Source organism: Taurulus bubalis (assembly GCF_910589615.1).
Source record: "Taurulus bubalis genome assembly, chromosome: 13".
In the NCBI taxonomy this organism is placed as follows: Eukaryota; Metazoa; Chordata; class Actinopteri; order Perciformes; family Cottidae; genus Taurulus; species Taurulus bubalis.
The window spans coordinates 21,463,981-21,482,360 of NC_136601.1; the positions used below are offsets into that span (position 1 = coordinate 21,463,981).

At 43.8% G+C, this 18,380-nt stretch overlaps 1 protein-coding gene across 1 annotated transcript in view; it reads right to left on the reverse strand.

Moving 5' to 3' along the window:
- The window catches only part of aff2 (AF4/FMR2 family, member 2), a gene marked incomplete at its 5' end in the record, with an annotated part of 139,361 nt that overhangs the window by 97,274 nt on the left and 23,707 nt on the right, over positions 1–18,380 (reverse strand). The window contains one exon of the mRNA XM_079228227.1: positions 2,626–2,746. Coding sequence (XP_079084353.1) covers positions 2,626–2,746 — 121 coding nt within the window. The remainder of the gene's footprint in view (positions 1–2,625; positions 2,747–18,380) is intronic.

The window sequence follows — 18,380 nt, forward strand, 5'->3', positions numbered from 1 at the left end:
ATGCTAATGGCTTGGACACATCTGTTCAGCGAGAAACTAAAGGAATGGATGATGTTTTTGGCTAGATGCTAACATAATGGACTGTGTTTACATATGACAAAACATATTATTCTGAAGCCCTTGGCACTATTACACTGTCCTCATCAAAGAATCAGATGGGAAAGATTAAACAGATGATCATGAGCTCTTCGCTAACAGCAACGTTAGCTCAAACGGAACAGCTAACAAGCTCACGTAGCATCCCCCACACTAGCATAACGAACGACAACACAACATCACTTCCTCCCTAAAATGAGATGAGGAATGAAAAGGGTTTGACCACAAAATCGTGATAATTTCTAGTGAGAGATAATTACGTCGGTCATTTCCCGATGCGAGGCAAGTTCTCTAAACATCATGGAGGAGAAAAATGACGGAGAAAAGACGGACAGAAGCAGCGAGAGCACTTCTTCTTCTACATCGGTGGCTGCGTGTCATCCTCCACCTGCTTCCAACCGACTGTCAGTCGGCAGTCAGTTTTATAGTCCCGTATATGCGTCCCGTACGTGTATGGCGGTTGCGTACGGGACTATTTTCTCTGTTGCTGAAATGCGATACACAAGGTTTGGTGGCTACAACTATTTTGTGCTGAAAGGGAGCTTACTATTACTATTTATATAGTCGCAGGCCCGTATTATAAAAGCAATAAGGTACTCGAGGCAGTACTGTGTCTACAATAATGTACAGTTCAAGGGTTTAACAACTAACAACTCCCTTGAACAGTACATTATTGCACGACACAGTACTGCCTCTCGTACCTTATTGCTTAATTATAGTATGACCGAAACCGCACAAGAAGAGATCCCAAAATGTTTCATCCCGAACGAAATCCACTGTCACCTCTGTAACATCACAAATGGATAAGCGAGCCTGACGAAACATCTTTCACTCATTTGCTCCTCAAGTACTTGCGAAAATGCTCAAATAAAGGAAAATGTATTGGCTCAATCACTGTAATAATCTAAGCTCCCTAAGTCCACAGTCATCTACACACACACTCACACATCATGACCTCACCTCAGCACCATTAATTAGTAGGAAACAATTAGTTTGAGTGTGGAGGCACCTAGGATTAGATTCATTATGAGAACAAGCTCTCATGTGCCGCTGAACCCGAGCAGTGTCTCAGCCAGAAGCCCCCGTGTCCTCTGCACTCAGACACAACAGCCGTTAAACACATTCTGTCGAGATTCAAAGCCAGTCCGTCCCAAGGTCGATACACTTGGCGGCATAACTGAGCGTTGAAGTGCCCGGTGGCGGCAAATGAGAGTTAACAAACCAAAATCAATTTTAAACACAGGGGCAGGAGAGTGGCCGTGGACTTCATGCGTGGCTAGTTCCCTTTCAGCTAAAGAAGAAATAAAATGATGGCACCTTGAGTGCTTCGGAACGGAACAGACCACAACCTCATGCTCAAGGATATAAAACCACTGGCCCCCGGGAGAGGAAGAAACGGCTCCAACAGCCTGTGAAGATCCATTTTCCATCATCATCGGCTTTATCATCCGCAAAAAAAACACGTCGAAGGGCATTACTGTGCAAAAATAAATGTTTGGATAATTGTTGGTTTGCAATAATTTAAAAAAATTGCTGCAGCTCCAGCCACAGCAATCGTAAGAGATTTTTTTTGTCTTGCCGTTAATTCACTCCCGTTTTCCCAAATGAAATTTGGGTGTCGGGCATGACCGTTCTCTTCCCGGGGAGATCAATCAAAACCCAACAGCGGAGCGCAAAGCGTCTTCTGAACGTCGACGGGAGAGCGCTCAGCTCAGCGGCTCGGCAGGCCGGTAAGATGAGCGCACGCATGCTGAGTGCAGCTCATCGACGCTACAGTCCTGAATTTCAGACGGCTACCGTTCACTTGACTTTGGTGGAAAAGAAATTGGTTGTTTCAGATTCAGTTATGTTTAGAAAAAGTCTTCTTATAATATAATTGTGAGTTAGATGAGAAGACCACTGCGTTGTAACATTCACAGCGTTTGAACATTACCGGGGGCACTAGCACGCTTCAGTCTATCAGATTAGCAAAACAGTTTTGATTTAACCCATTTTCACACAAAAGTGTCACACTGAAAAGTAAAAGGAGGAGAAGACAACCACTAAGAGATCCACTTTAAAACACAGGGACGTCTGGATGTAAAGGACAGGAGGACCCGAGAGTTTGATGGATCACAGAACGTAATTGGGTCTGTAGTTATTATTACCCTCATCCCCCTCCTCCCCTGGACTACAATCCAGTACAAACAAAAGCACGCCAACCACCAGCACCTCTCAAGCTGAATAACTAGCACATTGTATCTCATTATTAAGGCCGTTTCTGCACACTAACAGAAATGTAAAAGAAAGAAAAGAAGCCAATTTATGGCTTTAGGTGGAGTTACATACATATTTCTTAACAAACTTCAGTCTTTCTTTCATTCTACGTCATGCTAACCTCCGCCCACAGGCCTTCACAGAGGGCTTTAATCTCATCGCCTGACTCTCGGAGAGATAAGCGAATCAGCATATTTCCTCAGACATTGAAGTGCAAAGGAATTACTCCTGAATGATCTATGTATTCACGATGAATCAATCCAGCCCTCTCACCTTGTATGGTTCCCCAAACAGGTTGAATCCGGTCGAGAACAGGTCTTCATCCTGTTGCACCTCCTGGTTCCTCCTCTCCCACTCCCTCCTCTTCAGGGCGCTGCGATCCGACTCCAGATGACTGTGGGGGGGCACAAAGAGAAGAGAGGCTTGTTAGCACCCCCACCAATCACCAATCGGATCCGCTGGTTATTTAATGGATAGCAAGTTGTTTTTGGATCTGCAGCAAGCATTGGATACAATTATTCTCCTGCTGTGTAATTTGAGTAGCGTAACAGTAAAGGAAAAAAACAAAAATACAGGGTCAACTCAGGTCAGTCTAAAAATGACTCAAAACCGAAAGGAGAAAGAGAGAGAAAAAAGAAACATGAAAGAAAGCTGAACGCTGGTTTAAAGTGGCAGCAAGAACAGACTGAAGAATCCAACAGTGGATGAGTAATGTGGGTAAACATATCTTCATGAGGCCAAAGGGTTTGTTGAGGAGCACTAATACTATTCAGACACAGGCTGCTCATCTCGGCATCCATTTACCTTCCACTGAAACCGACTCCCCGGATAATCCCTTCCCCATCAAACACGTGAACCCGAATGTGTTTGTTCTCCAGAACTCGTGGCGAGCTTCCCGCTTCTTTGAATCAGCTCGGTGCCGCGCTCGAGTGCTTATTTTTAGTCTAGACGTTTTGCATGAACTCCACTGGTCTTAAATTTGATTCGTAAAGGCTGCTTGACCTTCAGACTCCCACAAGGGGCTCATCCCATGCGACTGCCGACCGTTGTGCTGACATAAGGGTCGGACCTTTCTAAAAGCTAGTGCCCTGTAGCTTTTAGAAGCTTCTATCTGCGGGAGAGAACTTTCTTTTTTTTTGTCAAAACAAGATCAGCCAAGGTTAATATATTTCAAAATTCATGAGAAATAGTTCTGAAGGTTGTTTCGTTTTGAAGCTGATCTTCCTATTTGCTGCGAAAACGTCTGGTGGGTCTTTGAGATGTGGAGGGAATAGTGGGGGAGAAAAGAGGAAAATAAAATGTCCGCATAGCAGATCAAAACCACACTCTCATATCTGAGGGGTTCAGGAGGCAATTAGCGTAGCTTAGCATAAGGACTGGAATGGGGGAAGCAGTTGAAAGTATGCCCTGAACGCAACCTGTGAGGATGCAAACCTGTATTATCTAGACATTTAAACACTGTTTTTTTGCTGAGAGATAAATGACTCATGTAACTCATCCTGGACCCACTGATGAATGTATTTTTTGATGACTGTTTCCCCCTGCTTTATGCTAAGCTATGCTAATTACCTCCTGGCTATCTGAAGAAAAACACCCGCACCTCTACGAATATTGAACTACTCCATTGTACACCCTGAGTTATATCTATGAAAGGCATTAGGCCCAAACCCATCAAGCGGAAAATAATGACATTAATTGAATGGATCTTTTCATACACAAAATAACGGAGGGAAACCAACACACACTTTATCGTTCGCGCCACAGCGAATACATCGTCTGTTCCAGCAACATTAGCCACAGCGCTCCGGAGAGGCAGCCCTTTCACGGCGTTTCTATTTATAATCAGGACAACATGATGTAACGTACGCCATTAGCCGGGCACTTTCATTCACCAGTGCATTTTGTTTTTGTAATGTAGGTGCCCCCCCCAGTGAGAGTACCCACTGAACCACAGACATGTGTCCCGTCACGCGACCATTGGGCGGATCCCCAATAAAATCCCGAACTATCAGCCTATCCGCCTTGAAAAGCTTGGATTGTCGCCTCTGGTCACGACCCAAGGTTCGCTGCTTCTGAAAACATGAGACAGAGGACAGCGGACGACGACGAGGATGATTGGAACCCCAGGTTTTTTTCTTTCCCTGACGTAATCGTGTATTTTTAGCGAAACCCACGATTCACCCTGCCCTCCTTAAACTTTTTCAGTCACCAGCTTCCGCCGAGAAATCTACAAGCCGGCAGCCAAACTCACAATCACACCAGTACAAAGCGTGTGTGTGTGTCTGTCTGTGAGAGAGAGATTATGCGCGAGGCTGTGGCCCGCCGACCCCGGAAAGGGCATCCTGTTTTACCACATCCACCGCCGCGAGATGAGACAGGCCGGCTAATTAGCGATCAACACAATTAAGAGAGACTTTCTTTCTTTCTTTTTCCTCCCTCTACCAGACCTTGCCTTCAACATTTAATCTGTCAGCAAGATGTGAGTGGGAGGGAGAACAAGCGGAGAGGCAATGAGAGGAAAGAGAGAAGGGAGAAGAAAAAAAATCATAGAGACCCATGGGAGAGAGGGAGAAAAAAAAGACCCAGTTTCAGGGGCAACAGTTTCTTAAAAAGGAAAGAAAAACAACAAAATGATGAAAGACAAGAGTGGAGTGATGGGGATAGGGATGAGGAGGGGGGGGAGGAAGGTGGAACAGTAAAAGGAAAGGAAGAGCAAGAGAAGATAGCGGTGGGAATACCGGAACGAGAATGATTGGCAGGTGAGGTGCGTGTGTTACGGGAAGTTGTGTGTGGATGTGATCGCTGTGCGCGCTGGGACCGCTGGTCGACATGCACGGCGTCTGTCAGCGCGGGAAAGATAACTGACAGGGCTGTCACACACACACACACACACACACACACACACACACACACACACACACACACAGATCACTGTCTCTGTCTGTCAAACGCTAGACGTTCACACGGAGGGAACCAGGTCAGACGAGGTAATTAACACATCCAGGATTTACTTGCCACCTGTCGCATGCGCAGGTTAAACTGCCGCTCGCTCTTTTTCACACATCAATTAGTTGACTTTTCTTTTCCCTTTTTTTTGTCGTTTTCTTGACGGGTTTTTGAACCGCAGCGCTCAGATCAACCAGGTCAGTGAGAAAGTTCAACGCATAAACAAAGTCACGGTTATAATACAGGGAAACTGAATTTAACTTAACGCCAAACTGCGTGTGGCTTCCAAAGTAGAACAAAATAAATAAGTCTGGGGGTCTGGGAGCTGGGGGTGCTAGAAAAAAAAAAAAAAAATGTGTGCTAGCGTGATGCATGTGTTTGTTCAGAACCCATGGGGGAATAGTACATTAATGCTATTACTGCGTGAACTGCTTGTTGTGCAGTTCACCTTCACACACAGCATGATGCTGAGGGGAATTTGACTTCAGGGACTCCACCAGCCACAGGAAAAAAAATAGAGAATAAAAACATTCAGCAATTAGCTCACCGCTCTACAGGTTACAGTGAAGCCTATTATCACCAAAGCTACAACACTCAGCTGTTCTTGTTCACTCTCACTGGACGGGGTTCGGCTCAGCACATTAAAACTAGAGGACGTGCCGTTACCATGCGTATAACACCGTGTCCAGCTCAGCCCTATAACTACAATTGTTCATGTATGGTTTTACCATTTCGGTTTCAATACAAAACAGAAAAAAATATGAATACAATAAAGGTGTTTCTGTATTTGCATTTGTTTGTTCTTATTTGCAGTGCTATGAGCTCTCAGGGCCACCGTAGTTTCATCAGAAACCAGTTAAACTTTGAGCCATAAATGTTCAAATGTTATCTGCGTCATGATCCCCATCCTCTCCTTCTGTTATCAATAATATCGTGTTGATAGACCCGAGACGGCGGCTAGTTCTGCTCACGGAGAATAATGCGACATTGACTTTTGAAAGAGAAAGGAAGATGGAGGGATGGATGGCGGACAGACGGACGGACAGATGGACGGGTTGGTGGCGGATTAATAACATTGGTGACATCAGCAGTGGGCATACTGTCGATGTTGATATTTTCACTGAATGAAAATGTAGCGATGGCAGCTTTCTTTCCTACCACTCTGCTTTCCTTGTGTGTGCGTGTGTATGTGTGTGTGTGTGTGTGTGTGTTAATGTGTGTGCGTGTGTGTGCGTGTGTGTGTGTGTGTGTGTGTGTCCTGAAGTAATGCTGATAGCCAGAGTAAGCTCTGGGAATTTAATCTCAGCAGAGCTATGCTGTGCTCCCCTGATAACTAAAACGCACACACACACACACACACACACACACACACACACACACACACACACACACACACACACACACACACATGCACACACACACACTGTGAAACACAGCCTCATCACCCTCTCATTCACTTTCCCTGCACAGTACTTCAGCAATGCTACTCAGGTGCCCGTTAGCAAGGCACTGAACTCGTTGCCATCAGGCTACACTCTATATGTTCTAAAAATAATAATGGTGCAGTGCACCGATGACACGTTTGCTTTCATTTATTAGATTTACTATATACAATCCAGTAAAAATAAAAGTGTTCCCAACACGGCGCCCAGCAGCCAGATGTTGGAGCTGCACGGCGGATGGAGTTGAACATGAAGCGGTTTCTGTGTTCTGCCGTCAGTGGAGGAGGAGAAAGGCTCCGTTCTGTGGATGTCATCACGAGAGCGTCCTGGAGCCGCTCCATTGAAAATCATCTGGAGCCTGACTGTGTGGACTCGCGCTGCATTCGCGTCTCATGGGAATAACTGTCAGAACAGTTCAAGGCGACCGCCTGGAAATAGTTTTTTAAATCGTTTCGGAGCAATGAAGACATTTTGCCGGCGAGCCCCCGAAAAAAAAGCCAAAGCAGCTCGAAATGTGTGCATTTCATCATCAGAGTTACGCTTTTAACACCACATTGCTAATTATTTACATAAAATAAAACAAGCACGGTGGTTAATTCCTTCTGTTACGACTGCTTCTTTCATTTTAGAGTTCAGAATGTATATATATACATATATATATTTATATATGTATATATAGACAGTTAATTTGAAATTACACATAGTTCTTTATATACCTTGAAAAAGGAGACCAAACTTCACACAAACGTCCCTTATTAATTATGAGTCTTTGCAATTAGAGACCCAAAAGAAGCGAAGTCCGTCATCAATTTGACTTTTTACCTAAAAACGTGCTTTACGCAATGTATCCGATGGCACGGAACAACCCGTTGCAGCCTGCAAGTGCCGTCACGCAGTTTTTGTTTGGATGCCCCTGGTGGTAGAAGACCCCGGTCTCCCAGTAAGCACAGCTCCAGCACTGAGGCTCTGGCAATGGTTTATGCCACCACTGCTTTTTGACCATCTGTGTATGATTGTGCAGCGTGTATATTTTGCCCATTGCATCACTAATATCAACCACAGTGTTTTTCCACGAATCCTCTTCTTTGGATTAAGATCACTCACATAGGAACTGAGGCTGATTGTTCACGTCTAGGCAAACGATAAATAGTTTGTTCTCCTTCTCACTTAAAACAACCAACCCCCAAACTATCTACGCGGATCGTAAATTGCACACACCGCCAAAGTTGAACGTTGAGCTCTTGGATCTAGGATCTATACAAATCACAAGACTTGCCCAATGCAGGATATAGTTTATTTTACATATTCAAATGAATGGGTAGTTCCAAACAGAAGAAAATATTGATTGACATGTACATCTGTAACATCAGGAGAGCTCCACAAATTGGATCGGTATTCTTGCTTGGCACATGACAATGCCTCCATTATTTCCATTATTCCAACGTTTAGCTGATTTTGTCATTTAAAAGGATATTCTATACATTTCCATATTTGGTAATGACATCCCTCTTTGCTTATTCCCATAGAGAGTCCCTAATTAACCGATTTAACTGTTCAAAATTCCCCCGGGAGGGAGTTTTACCCCAAGACATAACATTCCTGTATCTATCCATCTAAATTGCAGCGAGCTAATTACTTCCCGACGGCAAGTTCCCCGACGCCGTAGACTCGCGCCTATTAATTATTCCACATCACATTTTGTGAATTATCTTAGTCATTATCACAAGCTGGGGTCACCTGCACGGAAACAAGATGAACAGGCACAAGCCTTCTTCTTACTCTTTTGTGCAACAACGATTTAATGGTACCTGTAAAAGAATGAAAACATTGTGTAGCCTAGCATGAGTTCTGGCAGGTCGGCGCCACAATTATGTAACCGAGCTGAACCGCTAACGAAATGCCTGTAGCTAAAAACGTTACAGTTCAACATGCCAAAGGATACTTTTTTTTGCCCCATAACGCCACCAGATAATGATAGACATTATGATGGGGGTGGGATAAGTTAGCTGTTCGAAAGCTAAGGCACTTAATAGCTTATTGAAGTCCACTATAATTTGTGTGCTGTCAAAAACCTTTAAAAAAAACCTTACTTTGCAGAAAAAGTTGGCCTCAAACTGACAATACAAATAAGCAAAGTTATTCCACTTCATCGGGCGGCAACCTCTGGGTCTGAAAAGTAAAGCCAATGAGGAAATGGCTTGAACTTGCATTCTCTCTCCTGATCATCAGGGGGCGACTCCTCTGGTTGAAGTCTATGAGAACTTCTCTACTTCTCTCTTGATTTATTCCCTCAGTAAACATTGTGAACATGAGTTTATGGTCTCAATCTCTAGTTTCAAGTCTTCTTCAATACAGCATATATTTAGTAAATTATGGTTCATTTAGAGTAAAAATAGATGTTAAAGCAGGGTATGATTTAGGGCGTGGCTACGTGTGATTGAGAGGTTGCTGCCTCTTCATTGGTAGTTGTCCATGTTTTCGTCTTCCAACTTTTTTACCTTTCAGTTTGTTTTTAGTTCACAAAAGTTAGTTGGAACATTTTTGGTTGACTAAAAAATCCTTCTCCACCTTTTGCTTGTACTTAGCTCCGCCCTATTGTGTCACTTCTGGTTGCAAAAAGACAAGATGACAAACTTGAGGCTTCAAAACAGCAATCCACAAACCAATGGGTGACGTTGCGGTGACTACGAGAAGAGAAAATTGGACAGCGAGACCAGAGCCTTTAACCCTTCCGGGTCTTGAATCACGCCGGCGTGATTTACAGTGTTTACGTTTTTAAAATATTTATATCTACGCGATAATATGGGACAAAGCTACGTTTAAACGTCTAGAGGAATCAGTAGGCTTTCCCCTTCCTTCCTCCCGTAAGCTTTTATGTCATTCACATAGAGAGAAAGGGGCATGGATGTGACGCAGTGCCGAAAGTACTCGTGACACGAAATCCTTCACTGTGATTTGTCAATTTGTATGTCTGTTGACATTTTGTGATAAAAACAACCAATGAACACTCAATAAATCACAAAAGACCTACCTACACACCCGAGGTTTATAAGCATGCTGCAGTTTTCAGTCTTAGAAGCTAGAGAATATGGCGACGCGGTTTACAACAGAGGAAGCAGTGCGGCGATTTTGGCGACAAGAACACAGGAGCGTCAGAGCCTGAAGGCTTTGGTTCCTGCGACGAAGAGGAATATACAGACAGAAGGAATCCATTTGAAGATGGGTAAGTGTATTTACTAAACTTCAATCGTAACTTACACAGTCATCTTTCTTTCAGTGAACTTAGTAGTGACCAGTAGTCATGTATCTACCGTTTTATTCATATATTTCACTGCTTTTGTGAACCCAAGACCTTTGGTAAACCAATTCCCATCACCAAAACAGTTCGTCCACATGATGCTTTTACAAGAGATATGAAGAATCTTTAAAAATCAAACTTAAATTGTTCAGCTTTAGGGCCATATCTCTTTACACTTCAATTCCAGTCAATTTAGTTTATTTTGTATGGCCCAACATCACAAATTAAAATTTGCATCGAAGGGCTTTACAATCTGTACACATAAGACATCTCTGTCCCAGGACCTCATATCGGTTCAGGAAAAACTCCCCCAAATAAAGATAGTAAAAACCCTTTCACAGGGAAAAAAGGGAAGAAACCTTCAGGAGAGCAACAGAGGAGAATCCCTCTCACCGGATGGACAGAAGCAATAGATGTCATGTGACCAGAAACTTATGCCTTAGGACAATTGTGCCTCATTATATTGAGAGCTGAGATTGTTCTGCAATTTTTGATGTAACACATGAGTATATATCTCATATGCAAGTGCCTCTAAAAAGTGAATTTAAGAAATTATGTAAAATCGAGAAACAGACCTAAGACCCTGAAGGGTTAACTAAGAATAGACCGACTCTTAAATGTTAATTCTTCCCACGGGCAGTTTAAAACCAGTGCGTCTCATATGTTCGATTATTAAAAGTGGCAATGTGAAGCTCCGCTACGAGACAAAGCACAACTCTACTCACATCCAAAATAAAGACACAGAAAATAAACCTATATGATCAGAATACGTACACATTCATTCACTTCCCAACAATGATGTAAACAGAGAAGAGAAATCAGCTGAAATCAGGGGTTTAATAACCACTGATGAAGTCCCTAAACACACATTTCTCTTTATAGAAGATGAGAAGAATATCATTTCATGGTATCTTGGGTGACATCACTTCAAGCTGCAGGACAATTCAGTTATATTCATTTTTCAAAAGCTTTCTGTGATGCAATTTAATCTTAAATGCATCCCTTATTTTATTTGAAATGAGAGTAGAACATGTATTTATTATGAGAGTATTTATTCTTTTATAATTCATCCAGTTCAATTTGAAAACTGACAACCAAATATTGTTGAGATATTATTCAATTGAACTTTTCTATATTTGAAATGACAGCCGGTAGTTGACTAGATACAGACGTTAATACAACCGTTAAATACTTCAATATATAAGGGAGTTAGACATTACTGTGACGTTCTCTCAGACTGGACCTTGTTGAACGTTAACTGGGCTACGCCTCTGTAGGTGGTGCATATTCAGTGCACCAATCAAAAGTGACGCTCATAATTCCCCTGCATACTGCCAAGATGAACAGAGCCTGTCTGGACGGCGTTGAACTTTGCGGACGAGCAAACCCGACCTGAGAAAGCATCCGCCATAAGCGGTCCCGGCCTGGCCTTTGACCGAAATGACCCGATGTCCAACACACTGCCGGTCAGCTCACTCCCTTCCAATCGCCAAGAACACACTCGTGCCAAAATAAAATAAAATGGACCCCTCTAAGTGCTGGAGTTTGTTCCAGAAACTGTAAAATAAAAAATAAACCTTTCAGTGAACACAATGGAGCTTTTGTTTCGTGTTCACAAAACAGTCCAAGTTGATGGCAAAACGGAGAAGAGATGTTTTTTACTTGCCGTCAAAGTTCAGCCCACGCCTCCAACAGCGGCGTGATGACAGGCTGCTGTAAAACGAATCGCCGAATTAATGAACTGCTTTTTCATAGAAATTAAACGCGGCCCATTATTATACCTTGTAGCTCAAGTGGTGTTTTATCATTTTCAATCTTTGTGTTCTATTTAACCTGCATTGAAACCAGGCGGCTCAATTAGGAATGATAATAACGTGCGTGTGTGTGTGTGTGGGAGAGAGAGAGAGAGAGAGAGAGAGGGGGGGGGGGGGGGGGGGGGGGGGGGTAGAACGAGTGTATTTGGAACGACAGGGAGAAGTGAGGGGGATAATGAGAGGAGGAGGAAGAGGAGGAGAGGGGGAAGGAGAGAGGAATCGCTGTCAGGCAGCAGACAAAAGCTTTGTTTGAAGTGTCAGCTCGGCGACGCATTCCGTGCACGTTTGTGTGTGTTTTCTGGTCCGTGCGTTCACTCAGACGGCATTAGACATCAGAGAGATATCAGCAGGCATTCCTGGATAGACGAAGAAGAAGAAGAAGAAGAAGAAGAAGAAGAAGAAGAAGAAGAAGAATGCCATCAATATGAGAATACACAGCTTTAGGTGTCTGGATGTGGCCGGCTAGAGGGGATGTATCAGGAAGCGCTGCTTTCGTGCCTCTGCGTGTGTTTGACATGAGAGCGGCTGATATAATGAGACGAGGCCTTCAAAAGCGCATTGTTAGCTTCCGGCTTTTTTTTTTTTTTTTAATGCACATCACACAAACCTCGCGTGTTTGACACTGATGGATAGATAAATAGGCCGGGAAGCGAGGACAGGAGGGGACATGAGAGGAGTCCCGGGCTTCTGCGTGTCACGTCACACCGTGGGAGAGATAACGCCGTCGCTGGAGTGGAGAAACCACACGGGAACGCTCCTCTCATCTGCATATGTACATAGTTCCTGAGTGTTTATTTGGTTTGAGACAAATAAATAAAATACACTGCATCCTTTTGTTTTTCAGAAAACATCAAAAGTTAGAAGAAAGTACCGGGAGATGTAAAGCTGCGGATTCGAACAAACAAATTAATTATTTCAATAAATCCAGGAAATAACAAATAATGCGCAAATTTTGAGAAATTCTACAGTATTGTTCCCTTATTTAAATGTCCTTTATAACCGAGTCTGTCTGGTAGATCAGTGATATTCAACCACTGTGCCGTGAGAGATCGCCAGGTGTGCCGTGGGGAAATGTCCAATTTCACTTTATCAGTCCAAAAGAATATTATTTAGTTGCCGCAAATAATTTTCCATTGTTGAGCGTCTGAGCCTGCAATATAGTGGCTGGCCTAGTAATTAAATACTCTTCCATGCCAGTAGGTAGCGCAATAATTATGCTGTATTATGCAACAATGTGACATTTTGTAACTTTTTTGGTTGTTGGTGTGCTGCAGGATAAAACATTTTGTAGAAAATGTGCCACGGCTCAAAAAAGGTTGAAAAACACTGTGGTAGACAACGCTGTATTCATCTTCATTCACATTTACTACAAAGACAGCCACGCTTTAGCATCTTATTTCTGACCAGAGTTCAGTTCTAGTTTCTAGGAAATTGCTAACTGTCAATAAATTAAAAAAATATCGGTAAAATGTATTTTTCAACTTGGGGTAAAAACGTTCGCACGACCGCGTAGTGTCGGCTAGCGGTGGGCGGCTACGTAACCGCAACGACGCCATCAGCATTTACCGCCGCGCGAGCTGGCCAGCAGGGGGCGCTCACGTGAACGTGCTCTTAAAACTTACAATTCATTCAATTTTATCCAATTTATTCAGATCTATGGCAACAACGGCAAAATAAGAATATCAATATCTTTACACAGTGAGATAATGTGGGTGTGCATAAGTGTGTGTGTGTGTGTGTGTGTGTGTGTGTGTGTGTGTGTGTGTGTGTGTGTGTGTGTGGGTATTTAATCATTTCGAGTTTTTTTGTTAGGTACTCTAACATAATTGCTTTTGGAGCCCAGTGAAACAAAGGATTAAAGAGAGTGAGCGAAAAAGCCACAAAGAGGGAGCGAGAGAGCGAGAGAGGGAGGTTGAAGTGTGTGTGATACAATGAAAACAGGCCACTCAGGCACATTTCTGAGTGCAAACCCTCGTGAGCAGAACCGTGGTCGAAGCGCACGTGGACTCCGGTGAGTCCGGAGGCCGTTCTCACGCCATCTCGTCCCGTCACGCCCTCGGGCTTCATTGTGAACGTCTGAAACGGGCCCCCGGTGCTCTTTGACCACATTCATGATACCGTGGCCCCTAAGGGGCACGTTAACGGTTTGAATCATTTAACGTGTCCCAGATGTGTGTGAGACACTCCTCCCCCCGCCGCCAGCGGCAGAAGACCGAAGGTAAATGGCGTTTGAGGAGCTGGACTCGTCTCTGAAGAGCCTTTTCAGCTCGGTCCAACTGCGATGACCTCTGCTGCTCCACGGACACAGGGAGAGCGTCGCCAGACGTGTGACAATTCACAGCTAAGGTGCGAAGATTCGTGCTGTTTTCATTAATAATGGGACGTGTAATTCCTTTTATTAATTAGGCGCCGCCGACAAAATGACCAGATGAAATGTAGGAAAAGAATCCTCACGAGTTTCGTAGGAGAAAATGCTTTAATGCCGAGGGAGGCGTCTTTCAAACGACCTGACTGCCTCTGGATTAAGGGATTCTGATGGGGAAAAAAACTCATCAGGCTGGATGTGTAGAAATGGGAACGTAGTTTTAAATTCAATCATGACTTCAGGCCAAGGCCTTTTTTATGTTCTCCACCCTCTCTGATGCTATTGCTGCGACACATATTGCAGGCGTCTGAGGTGAATGTCCCTGTGAGACACGAGAGTCTTCTTCAAGCAACAGTCTGGGACGCGACCTCAGAAACACCAGCCAGCTCTGTGCGCTGCTCATTCTGCAGGTCCTTGATCCAGGTGGAACTGTGAGGGGTATGAGAGGAAGTCTAAACCCAATTCTTCAGACCTTTGACTTTGAATAAAATAACATTAAGTTGGCAAATGACGAGTACTGTCGCCTCCTCACAGCGAGAGGGGGGCTCGTGGGTTCGATTTCCGGGCTGCACGGCTTCCTCCCACAGTCCAAACACACGCAGCTTAGGTTAATTGATGTCTGTCTCGGCGTGTCAATGTCAGCCCCGCCCCCTCTTTCAACACAGAAACAAGAAGACGTGAGGCCCCGCCCCCTCCTGCTCCTCCTTACCACACTCATTATTTTCATCTGCTCCCTAAAGCATTCGCTGCTCCGGATTTGCTGCTCGTCTCGTTTTATATTGTAAAAATATATAAAATAAACCACAAAAAAACATACAAATTATTCATATACTACATGATAAAATTAAATAATTTTGTACCTGAATAAAAACATGGATTTTTAACTTTTTGTTCAAATATTCTACAGAAGAAAATATATAAATATATTTTGCAATCAAAATAATTATTTGGGAGATTAATCAATAATGAAATTTATAAAAAGTGTTTTAAACCTGCACATTGTATAGATGAAAACAGATGTTTTTCCTTCTGCTTTAATGTAAATAGCAGGAGATATTAGTAAATGACTCTGTGGACTCCTTCCCAGACTCTCAATGACCCGTGAGTGTGACCCAGCGCTGGTGATGATCTAACCCACAGACAGCGGCAGCTTCCCGTCATCAGAATTCAAGATTTCTCTCCGCTCCGCCTCCCATGTGTAACGCCAGAGTCGGCCTGAAGGGCATCGCCATGTAGCAGCGGCCCGGAGACGATAATTACAAAATAAATGTAAAAATAAATGTGAAAACGACGCGACGTCACCGCTGGAAATGAGCGCGCCGTGGCAACGACGACACAATATTCCTCACACCGAAATGTGTCTCGCTACTTATTTCCCAGGAATGTGCAGCGCTGGAAAGGCCAGCGGGTTTCCAACAAGACAAATGACTCCAAGTCTGAAATGACAGTGGGGAGAAGAAGAAGAGGAAGAAGAAAAAACAGATCGCTCGCTGTTGCCTTTTGAAACGGTAAATTCCCTGATTAGCCCCGATCAGCGATAAGAGCTTTCTTTATCTTCTGCCTTTCACCTGATAATGAGGGGTTAATAATTTAACAAACGCTCAAAAAGCCCCCGTCCCCCTCAACACACACACACACACACACACACACACACACACACACACACGTCCATACTTAATCTGCAGACTATTAGCTGATGAGAAAGAATTAGAGCTTGGTAAATGACTTAATTAGATAATGAATGAACACACTTAAGCGCATCCTGTATTCTGTGAAATCAGAGAGAGGAGAGATAGGGATGCAGAGAATGATCAGATAACAGGTTAAAGAAAGAGAGAGCGAGAGAGAGAGTAAGGAAGAGAGAGAGAGGGATCTGGTGACGATAATGTTCAAAACAAACGCACGCTCACACACTCAGTATCCCTCACCGTCTCGCTCAGAAACACCCATTAGGAGGTGTTCATGCACTCGTGCACAGTTGGCACACGGTTGCCCGAAGCCATGCTGCAAGACCACATGAACACACAAACACACACACACACACACACACACACAAACGCGCACGCGGAGCGCGATAAGAAAACAATGTTAGACAGGCAGTTTATCATAAGGGCAGGAAGAGACAGAGAAAGATTAGAGAGCATCCACATACTCACAGGAACATAAACGTGTGTGTGTGTGTGTGTGTGTGTGTGTGTGTGTGTGTGTGTGTGTGTGTGTGTGTGTGTGTGCCATTTCCAGCAAATGACTCATGGAAGGGAAAAGAAAGAGGTAATTTTGTGGGTATCAAATTTAAATTAGGTTGACATGAACTTTGCGTCTGTCTGTCTGTGTGTGTGTGTGTGTGTGAGTGTAAATGTACAGTACACACTACACGCATGTGTGTGTGCGTGGCTCTCTCTCTCCCCGTATCTAATGATATTATATTTGTTATAATATCTGTGTCATATAATCCTTGCTTGCTTTAATCTGCTTCACTTATACCCCAGCATGTATACATTTATGCCCGTGTGTGTGTGTGTGTGTGTGGGCCCGCATTCATTTCCACAGTGAACGTGGCGTTTAAGGCTGTTTATATGTTAACGAGAGCTGTCATCTAGAACATAATAGCTCTGCTAATGTAATCACGGCCATTATCCCGCTCATGATCTCAGTCTCAGATGCTCGTCAATGCTGCTGGGATCCTCTCGACAGTGTACATCGCGCCGCATCGAAGAGACAGCCGTGTAATCCTCATGTTTTAATCTCAGCCCACTCACATGTGTGTGAGCGTGGCCGCACGCACACGTTTGCGTACGCATGTCGCATGTAGCTCGAAAGCAGGGGGAAAAAATGCGGAAGCGCTGAAGAGTTTAGAGCAAAAGGCCACGGCCATGTGGTCGTCGTACGCGTGAACACGCCATGTTAGCCGGGGCTGCTTCTGTCGTTGTGCTCAGGTGGGCCCTTTAATTGAGACGGGCCAGCTGTCATGGAAGCTTTTCCAAATTCTTCCCCCATTGTCCATTTTTTTTTTATTTTTCATGTAGGCCTTGCAGTCTTAAAGAATCAAGCTTTAGCGGTGCAGTGTGTTTGGCATTATCTAGTGGCGAGGTCGCAGAATGCAGCCAACTGGAACTTCTCCCGTGTGCCAAGCGTGTAGAGGAGCAATGTTGACTCACGCGATAACGTATGGTATGTTTTTTTAAACGTGAATGGCTTCACTCTGTGTTTGGTTTGTCCGTTCCGGGCCACCATAGACACATCTCGGACCCGCTCCTTATGTAGATATAAACTGCTCTTTCTAAGCTAACAAAAACTCAAAGATTCCTTTTTTCAGGTGATTAAACGCTGAAGAAAACATATTTGTCAATATTATATTTCATTTCTGCCAACACATTTCCCTAAAAACTACACACCCTTTAAAGTGAGACTACAGTTATCTATTTATATGTATTGGTTTATTTGCAGGTTTGGTTCCTGGCCACCTCTCAACTATATATATCTCAGGTCCAATATTTGGTTTCCTTTCAGCTCCGTTTTAGTCTCCACCAACTCCTTAGGGAAATATCCGTCTCCTTAGTCTCTCTCTCTCTCTCTCTCTCTCTCTCTCTGGTTGACGAGAGAGCTCTGGGTTTCGTCGCCACCTTTCACGTAACACACACCGCCCTTCTTGTCCTTTGTTTGCTTGGATTGGTGCTGCTTGAAAGCAACACATTCTAAATGAATCTTGGGAAATGAGGTTGCATGAATATGACCGCCCCGTATCTGTGAAATCTTTTCTCACGACAGCGATTCTCAGCGGGTACCGAACCGATTTAAATCACTTCGCGAGGCTGAATAAATAAAGTTCCATCAAAATCCCTGGATACTACATTTGTATGACAGCGGCCACATTTTAAGGGACTGGACATTGGCACGCAATATCCGCTTTAGTGCACGTATCGGCTAAAAACTACCCGTGTGTATTATGGAATCTATTACGCACCAATCAAACCAACTCAAAGTAAAAGCACTTCACGGTGCTCCCTGCAGACATGCCAGAAGCCAGGTAATCATGCTTTGTTGCACCTCGCAGAGCCAAAACTACCTGTTACTACAAAAAAAACACAAGAAATAATGAATGAGTAAAAGCCAATTATCCCCCTTTCAGTGGCATAAACAAACTACCCTGCTGTTCTTACATG